Source organism: Hipposideros armiger, unplaced genomic scaffold, assembly GCF_001890085.2.
Source record: "Hipposideros armiger isolate ML-2016 unplaced genomic scaffold, ASM189008v1 scaffold_14, whole genome shotgun sequence".
NCBI classification, from domain to species: Eukaryota; Metazoa; Chordata; class Mammalia; order Chiroptera; family Hipposideridae; genus Hipposideros; species Hipposideros armiger.
This window is the reverse complement of record NW_017731364.1, coordinates 4,544,773-4,554,810: the sequence shown is the minus strand read 5'-3', so window position 1 is coordinate 4,554,810 and position 10,038 is coordinate 4,544,773. Positions and strand designations below refer to the sequence as shown.

Sequence of the window (10,038 nt, the reverse complement as noted above, 5' to 3'; positions counted from 1 at the left end):
CACACACACACACACACACACACACACACACACGTATTCTCAAGGAACTGGTAAAGCAGATCATCCTTCTACCACATTTTTAGAATCAGTCTCTCTCCACATGAAGGAGTTCCTCCTGATTGAAAGCTCCTAGTCTCCAAAGCTTCTACCTCCTAACCTCAGGCAAGTGTCTGAGGCTGCTGTTCTCCTGGCTTCACAAGGAGTAAGTGAAAAGTTTGTCCCCACAGCCACCTTAGAAAGGACAACAAGCAAGTCTTGTGTCTCTCTTTACAATTCCTCAAGAATTACGGGAGGGCAGAAACAAGGACTGCCAATTAAGCTGCAGGGTTCCCTTCCCCTGCTCTGCTTCAAGAACAAAGCTGACACTCTCATGTTCCTTTGGGAATTTTCTGCCATCATAAAGGCTTCCCTTGCTCCTCAACCTTGTCAGGAGGCTCTGGCCTTACCCGTAATAAAGGAGTCACTAAGAGTGAGGTGGTTGCACTCCTTGCAAGGCTTGATCTGAAAACCAGAACCTCCGTAGAGCAGGGAGCCACATCCTCTGACACACATGGCCTGGTAGGATCTCTAAAATACCTCCCACTCTGACCTCTGCATCTACAGCTGAAAAAAACCAGGATGCCTGAATCACTGTGCTCACTGGGGCAAGCAGAATTGGGTTTGACAAAGGCCAGGTAGATCCAGTTGTTTCTGTCAGAAAATGTCTCTAAAAATAAGACTGCTCATAAGCTCCCAGTCTATGCCAGGCCCTTTTCTCACTTTGTCTCACTTGAACCTCTCAGTCACTCTGTGAGATAGCCCCACATCTGTGCAGATATTCTCTTATCTACAGATTCCCCCACGTCTATAGACAACAACCATGCTCACTCGTTTTGGCATCTCCTAAACCCAGCCCAGTGCCTGGCCCATAGAGTCTGCTCAATAATATCTGCAGAGTGGAATCATGTGGGAGGTCTGGATGCGAAACTCAGCCTCAGGTCCAAGCTCAGGCTTTTTCCAAGCTGCCTCTTCCTGTGCTTCTTTCTTTGAGAAACAATTGATCCCCTTCTCCTCTAATCTAATTGGACTCTGTCACTGGACCATCCCTCACACCTCGCTGATCCTAACTTTATCTCTGGGTAGGCATCTTGCTCCAGAGTGAATTGGGCAAAATTCAAGATGGTACCAGGCATTTTGACCAGAGGAAGAGTCTCTTTTTTCTTGGAGCTGTGAGAGAACCGAGGAAGCTGCTCTGGCCAGAGTTTTGCCTGTATCCATCCCCACCCCTGCTATCACAGGACAATGTTGGCACACCACAGCCAGAGGCCCCACTGCGGGGCAGCCACCCCCACCCCCAGCCTGGAACTTTAATCAAATTTCTCTTACCCTCAGGTGTGGAATCAAACCCATAGACTGCAGTCAGCATGGAAGTGAGGAGATGGTCCAGCCTCGGCAGCCTGGTACTCATGGGGGCAGGCAGTCCCCACCCCACCGCTGTCCCTTCCCATTGGCCAACCCAGTGAGGGCCAGAGACCGCTGGGCAGGCATCTTGCTCCTGGCAGCTGCCCTAGGTTTCTCCCCGCCCAGGGAACCTAGTGCGACCCAGCTTGGGCTTGGGAGGCCAAGTGGAGCTTCAGTCAAACACTCACGTTCCCAGGCCTTGGACCTTATTTTTGCTTCCTAGGACAGCAACAGAAGATGGGGTAAGGGTCAAGGCCAGAATCAGGAAAACATGATATTTCTGCATCTGATGGAGAGACTTCCTCATGTAAAGTGAATCGCCCAGTGGTCCAGGAAAACTCCCTCTCCCTACAGAGTTTCCCTACTAAGTTAGAGACACCAATTAGCACCATCCTACTCCTGCTCGTTGTGCACTGTGAAGTGTGAGACTGTATGGTTCTTCAGAAGGGGAAACAGCCAGAGTAGGCTGCAGTAGAGTAAGAAATAGAACACATCCTCCGTGCTTCAGCCTGGACCCCAGATTTGGAAAAGACTTTGTGTGTTAATCTGAGGTCTGAGGTGACAGGAAGTTTCTAGGGCGGTGTGGGGCAGGGCAAAATTAAGACCTTTAGAGCTTCCAAATTCTGAAAGATTATGGAGCCCCCACGCCTATGTAATTAAAATTCAGTACAAGAGAATTTGTATTACATAAAATGTGATATTAGAAAACCATCTTTCAATATTTTTCTGTTTCCAAAATTGCAAATAAGGTTTTGAAAGCTAACTTTGTGTGTGTGTGTGTGTGTGTGTGTGTGTGTGTGTGTGTGTGAGTTCTCGTTTTGCCAGCTTCTTAAGCATGTGCTTAATCTATCTACTGGGGAACCCAGCTCTGGGCTGCAGCAGACTGGAGGACCAGAGGCTGCCACCCACATTGGTAATCCTAGAAGGCTTAGGCTTGAAATGACAACATTCATCACCTTGGACTCTTTCTTGGCAAACCCATATTCTGTTTTAGGAAGGCCAAGTTAAAGCTGGTTCTTGAAAACCACAAATTCTGATGCATTAAATCATGATCCCAGCAAGGTCCCAGTAATAACTTTTACAAGACATTCAGAAACAGAATGTTCTCAGGCAGAGGCTGGGCAAGTGTCTACCTGCCCCTGAATACCACCTCCACTGGCCACACTTAGCCTAAAAGTCCATTAGCAAAGTAAAATAAAAGTATGACTCAAGGACTAACATAGTAAGTCCTCACTTAATGTCATCAGTAGGTTCTATAACTTTAAGTGAAGTGACGTCAAATTTCAAAAATGAATTTCACCATAGTTTAACTGATTTAAACAAGAGTTAAATTCCTATAGCCTCTCGGGCCGGCCAAGTGGCTCAGTTGGTTAAGAGCGCAAGCTCTGAGCAACAGGGTCGCTGGTTCAATTCCCACATGGGCCAGTGAGTTGCGCCCGAGCTGAGCTGCCACTGAGCTGCCAACAGGTGGCAGGATGGCTCAGCTGGTGAGAACACGTGCTCCTAACAACAAGGTTGCCGGTTGGACTCCCCATGGGATGGTGGGCTACACCCCCCCCTTCCCCTGCAACTAAGATTGAATATGGCACCTTGAGCTGAGCTGCCCTGAGCTCCCCATGGGAAGCCGGATGGCTCAGTGCTTAGAGGTGCGCTCTTAGCAACAAGGTTTCTAGTTGGACTCCTGCATGGGATGGTGGACTACGCCCACCTGCAACTAAGATTGAACACAGCACTTTGAGCTGAGCTGCACTGAGCTGCCCTGAGCTGCCGACGGTAGGCCAGTTGGTGACTGGACTTGGAGCTGAGCTAGCTGCACCCTCCACAACTAAGACTGAAGGACAACAACTTGGCTGTTCCCCTTCCCCAGTTCCTCAACCCTGTTCCCCCTCCCCAATTCCCCAAACTGTTCCCCTTCCTCAATTCTCCAATAAAAAAAATCTCTAAAAAAAATTCCTATAGCCTCTCATCAACATTATAACATTGAACAAAATGATGTTATTCTAGGACCTGCTGTTTGCAAATATTTCTAGAGAAGTCAGTCACATTAAGCCATTAAGATAGGAGTCCTGAGGCCCACTGGCTTAGATAAGGGGCCTGTGAAAATTAGGTTCTATACAATGTACCAGGCAGGTTGGATCAAAAAGAAAACAAAGAGAAACTGCAGCAACTCTCAGTTGCATCACTATTTCATTTCTGTTGTGGCATTTTCTTATTTAACTTTTGGTCTTTGTTACTATCTGTCTCTCCTTACTAGAATGTAAACTTTATGAGAGCTTGTGCTTTGCCTATTCAATGTTATGTCCCCTAGACCCTGGAATAAGATTTGGTACGAGGTAGGCTATAATAAATATTGAATCAATGAATAGATGAGTGATCATATTTAATCTTCCCTTTTAGACAGTTACGATTGTCTCCCATTTTATAAATGAAGTATCTGGTGTTCAGTGGGTTAAGTGACTTGTCCAAGGCACAGATCCAAGCTTTGAACCCAGATCTGTCCGACTAAAAAACCCACATGCTTCATAATACCTCATGTCATTCACCCCTCCTGCTGGACTCTGAGACCCTAAGATTCATGCATGCATTTCAGGGTAGCTTTATGCCAACCTCAAAAGTTGGCATAAAAAGTATCAACCTTATGGGAATGCAGCTGGTTATTGCAAACTTTAACTATTGCGCAAGGTGGAATAACTTTAGCCCTAAAATCACACCAAGACTGCGCTGCGTCTGGCTGGCAGCCAGTGACATTGCAAAAGCCTACAAGTCCAAGGCCTCAGGGAAACCTGCCATTCCCCACAAAGGCCATCATATGAAAAGAGGCAATTCTTTGGCAAAGTGGTTTAGAGACTGTAACTGAAAAATCTTCAGCCATAAACGCCTAGAGGTTAGTCTTTTTCCCAGGACAGAACTGTTACTACCTAGAATGAAATAATAAAAAAATGTGATCATTTCCTCCAAGGTACCATGACTACAGTTCAATCCCCTTAAGCATGTGAATTGGGATATTGAAACAGCAAGCCACATATGCCTAAGTTTCCCATAAGCATGGTTAAATATTGCCATATATTTTCCCTTCTTGTCATTTAAAAATAAATCTTAATAAGCATAATCACTGTTTTGAAAAATAATACAGAAGATTGGAGTAAGAGAGCAGAGCGAGCGTGCCCTGTAGCCTTCCACTCCATTCCCAAATCCCGAATAGCAGGAAAGGAAAAAAATTCCTTTATCTCTTCCAAAGACAATTACACTTCATGCAAGGCAACCTTAGATATTAACTTAACTATCTGGTTTGCCACTCAAACTTTAGACTAATAGTAGCCCACTTCTATGGGCAAGGAAGCCAATTCAGATAAGCAACCCTAGATTCATATCTATGAGAGCCTGTGTCCTTGGACTACTTCCAATACCAAAACACTGTATTAGTCAAGGAGTCTGCCACAGTAATTTTGGAAAAGCTGGAGAAGCAAAGGGAGGGGGATGGTGTTGCCCAGAGATCAGGAAGCAGCTACTACCTGTGAGCTGTAGCCCATAAGCCTACACTCACTGGCTGTACTGCTAGCGGTTCCACCACTGCACTGAACAGTAGCCAGGGACACGGACACTGCCAGAGACACCACCTGAAACACAGTGGCTTCTCCCTTCTTCCCCGCTTCAATATTGCATGACTGTCTCCCATTTGCATAATCTAATGGACACTCATCTGGCAAGGGAGTCTAGGATATGACATTTCAGACACCAGCTTCAGGAATACAAAAGGGATTATAAAAAAGCGGATGTAGGACCAACAGACATGATCTGACATAGGCCACAACTTCAACCAATAGAAAAATTTACACCCAAGGGACCAAAGCTAATAGCAAAAAAGGGGGGGGCATAACTTAAGTATAATTATTATATTTAGAGAGATGACAGGAAATAGCATACATGAAAATAATTATTGAATATTCTACCACAGTAGGAGGTGAAAATAATTTTCTCTTCTTTAAGTCACCATGTTTGTGGTAATTCGTTATGTCAATCCTAGGAAACTAACACAGGCAAGTCAAACTAGGGAAAGAGTTCTTACATATGACACCAAAGACAGATTATTAAAGAAAAAATGGTAAATGAGACTTTATCAAAACTAAAATTTTTCCTCTGCAAAAGACCCTGCTTAGAGGATGAAAAAGCAAGCTACAGACTTGGAGAAAATATTTGCAAACCATATATCTGATAAAGTATTTGTATCTAGATTATATAAGGAACTCTCAAAACTAAACAGTAAAATAAAATATCCAATTAGAAAATGGGCAACAGACATGAAAAATAGTTCACAAAATATGATATATGGATGGGAAATAAGCACATAAATAGAAGTTCAACATCTTTAGCCATTAGGGAAATGCAAATTAAAACCACCAAAGAGGTATCACTAACACATCTACTATAAGAGCTAAAATTAAAAATAGTAGTAAGAAATAATATAATGGTGGATACATGTCATTATGCATCTGTCAAAATCCATAGAATGTACAACACCAAGAGTGAACCCTAATATAAATTATGGACTTTGGATGATTTTTTTTTAAGTAGGAAAAAGTAGATTTTTTTAAAGATTAAAAAAACATTGAGAATACTAAATTTGGGAAATGACACAATGAAAGGGTTCACTGATAATTTGCCAGTGGGAATGAAAAATGGTACAGCCACCCTGGAAAAGTTTCTCAGTTTCTTTAAAAATTAAACAGCAGTCATACTCCTGAGTATTTATTCCCCCAAAATAAAATGTATGCCCAAACAAAAGTCTACACATATAAACCTGACTATCCCTGTTCATATATATCTTTGCTCATAAAATAAATTACTAGAAATAAAATTGCAAGATCAAGGGGTATGCATATCTTAAACAGTCTTCCTACCTGCCCTGGACTGCTACATGAGATAGAAATAAACTTATTGTGTAAGTCATGATATTGTTGGGCCTCTTTTTTGCAGCAGCTGACTAATACACATGGCATGTGGCATTCCACAAAGAAAAGAGTTCTGCAATCAAAGAGTTTAGGAAATGAAGTAGTTAATAAAAATATGCAGGTTTCCTTCCTATAAAACTTCTCTGAGCCTGAATAAATGTTTTCTTTTCTCCTATATTAGAACTTGAGGGGGGAAAATGCTCATCTCTTGTATTCTCTTACTGCTTCTGAAAAACATCTGGAAAATCCTGATTTAGATGATTTCTATTTTCTCTAAATATTGCATAATGCATGGCTAGTGTTTAGTATGCATTCAGAACACCACATTATAGAGAATCAAGGCTGCCTTTAGTCCAACCACTTCAGCTGGAGCATGTTATTTCTAGGGGACAACAGGCAACATTTTTAAGCCATAGAAAATATGAATAATTCTTCCAAAAGTGTTAGATTTTGATCTCATTGATGTGTCTTGTTTCTCATCTAAACAAATGCGAAGATGACAAAAGTTTTACCCACAGAAGAGTCATCCTGTTTATTTATTTTTTTACTTTCAAAGGGCTTTGAAAATGTACAGCAACCACAATTTATTCAGCAACTATTGGGTTGTCAGAAAAGTCATAGTATTTTGTCTGTTTTTCAAAGGTCATTTATTTATATAAAGATCAAAGATCAATCAATGATATATTGCCCATTTTGTTTGATATCCTTTTGCCATCTTTAGTGAGCTTTATAATTCCTCTTCATAGAAGAACCTGTCTTTATTTGTGAAAAACTGAACAAGGTGCTGATTTACAGCCTCATCTGAATTGAACGTTATATCATGCAAGGAGTTTTGAAGAGAGCAAAACAATTGGAAGTCTGATGGCGCAAGGTCAGGTGAGTATGGTAGGTGTGGCAACACATTCCATCCAAGCTCCAATAATTTTTGACGGGTGATCAAACTTGTGTGTGGTCTCGCGTTGTCGTGATGGAACACAACTCCTTTACAATTAATGAGCTCTGGATGTTTCTGGATAATGGAATTGTTCAAACTGTCCAATTGCCAACAGTACACATTTGAATTGATTGATTGGTTCCTTGGTAGGAGCTCAAAAAACACGACACCTTTAAAATTCCACCACACTGAGAGCATAAACTTCCTCTGATGAATGTCTGCTTTCGATGTCGTTTGAGGCAAATCATCCCGTTGGGACCAAGACCGTGTGCACACCACATTGTTGTCAACAATCCACTTCTCATCACCAGCTATCATTTGCTTCAAAAAAGGATCGTTTTCCTCACGTTTAATGAGCATATTGCAGATGTTTATACGCGCCGTCAAATGAACTTCTTTGAGTTAATGCAGAACCCAAATATTGAGCTTGTTTACGTATCCCAGCTTTTTCAGGTGGCCGGGGACGCTTGAATGATGGATGTTCAATGTTTCTGCAATCTCTTTTGTTGGGCAATGTGGGTTTGACTTGATCAATGCCTCTATTTTGTCGTTATCAACCTCGGTGGGCCTCCCTGACCAAGGAGCATAGTTGAGATCAAAATCACCAGCACGGAATTTTGTTGGTACATCGTTGGCACTGATGTTCTTGTAGAGCATTGTCACCGTAAACTTTATACAACTTTTCACAAGCTTGATGCGCATCCTTCCCTTTATGGAAGTAAAACATCAAAAATGCACAGTTTGGTCTTCCATCTTCAACTTGTTGTAAAATCTCCAAAACTCAACCAAATTGCCCAATATTTTTTAAGAATGGAGCTAGAACTGTCAGTTATCAAATGACATAGCAATAACATAGATGCAAATGACTAGCACTTCCAAAAATGAAGTAATGCCATCTGTTGAAAACATGTGTCGTGACTTTTCCGACAACCCAATATTTCCTGAATGGCAGCTGTGCACAAGTCCCTGGAGAAGACCCAAGTTCCACTGGGCCAAGTGGAAGGTCAAAGTGGGCCATCCTGGAGCACCGGGGGGAAGCACCTGGGAACATCAACACTAATAACTGGTCTTGAATGGCTCCTCTGGTTGCCACCTGTGATGTGAGGCTTGTGGTGTTTCCTTCTGTGAGGCCTGGGAAGTCTGGGCACTTTGCACTCAGCCAGCACCATCAAGTGTGGACATTTTCAAAGATTCAGAAAACCACTGAGGTTCAAAGGATTGGGAAAGCTTTGGACTGTGTTTCTGTATGAGTGGCTGGCTAATCAATGGTTAAAAGCACTTCAGTGGATCCAAGTGATGTATGTTCTGACTATTCTAATAGTCAGAACCTTAAAGAGTCTTCTGTCCAGCTCTAGTTCTTACATTTTGTCATTGAGAAATGTATATATTGTGATTGATAAGGTAATTGGAGAGATCGAAGCAGAGAAGTCTGCTGAGATACATGTATCAAGACTGACTGTATGAATGTGTATTGCAGAAAGTGTGAAAGTATGCCACCATCCATTGTGCTGGACTATACTTTCTTTTTACTTGGTAGATATGGTCAATGCTGTTAATGCAGCAAAATACTCTGTGTTTTATAAAAAAATTTGCTGACTCAAAAGCCTAGGTTGGATCTAAAGCAGGCTTCCCCCTTTGGGGAAGGCATCCTCACAACCTTTCAACGGTTGTTGAATGCAGATGGAGAAGGTCATAGCTGGTTATGCCAAGAGCCCACTTCCCACCATGTTGGTCTGTTAAACTCCCAAGATCCTGCAGCAACACTCTTCTGCTTTTCTCTCCTCTGCTTCCTCTGCAGCTGACATCACTGTGCATCACAGCTGGCTGGTCTCAACCCTCCTCCTTCTCTACAGATATTTAAGAAGTAGGAATCAAAAGGTGGAGAAGGGTGGGACTCACCTCCAAGGGTAAGTAGGAACAAATGAATGAACCAAGGATAAAGCCAGGAATGAGCTGAAGAATTCCAGAAATACAAAGTCACAAGGTCTTGTAAGCTATGGTTGGAACAGTGAGATCAGGAAGAGCACTAGCTCCTGAGGTTGTTTCCTACTCTCTTGTGGGATCAAATAAGGCCGTATCTGTCAAGCATCAGGCCCAGCCTTAAAGGCAGCACCTGTCTGAACCCTGTGGCCCAGTGGTTTCTGGCAACGCATCCTCCCTGCTGTGCATGGTTCCTTGTGCCTCTGTGCCTATGCACAACCAGGATGTCCTGCTCCTTCTCCACCTGGAGAAAACACTTGCTCCAGGAGGCCCAGCTCAGATGTCACTTCTTCTCTGCCTACAGCAGGAAGAATCAGTGGCAGGGTTCTGAACCCCCATAGTATTTGTCACACCATGTTATGATGATCTGTTTCCACATCTGTCTCTCCCAACTGGACTGAGAGCTTCTCACTCATCTTTATACCTCCCTGGTCTCTCCTGGTACCAGCACCTTCCATGTGATGGGGATGCTCAGGAAATAGGTGTTTGAAAGAAATGAGTGAATATCCATGAGTATATAAATAAATAAATGTTCTTATGGTAAAAATGGAACAGTGTGGGTTGGAAAATAATCAGATAGAAGGAAATAAGATTTCCTATAGATTTGAGAACTTTATTTTGTTGTGCAAATAATAACTATAGTAGTCCACCAATTTTAAATCACATCCTATCTCCCAAGGAAGATATTTTGTCATTTGGACAGGGGGTGGACAAGGAGAGAGTAGCCCCATAGCA

At 42.6% G+C, this 10,038-nt stretch overlaps 1 protein-coding gene across 1 annotated transcript in view; it reads right to left on the bottom strand.

The window, feature by feature from the left end:
* Positions 1-1,458, bottom strand: part of ADIPOQ (adiponectin, C1Q and collagen domain containing) — a 10,980-nt gene extending 9,522 nt beyond the window's left edge. The window contains exon 1 of the mRNA XM_019667689.1: positions 1,366-1,458. Within this exon, the coding sequence (XP_019523234.1) occupies positions 1,366-1,389 (24 nt within the window). The 5' untranslated portion in view covers positions 1,390-1,458. The remainder of the gene's footprint in view (positions 1-1,365) is intronic.
* Between the last annotated feature and the right edge of the window lie 8,580 nt (positions 1,459-10,038).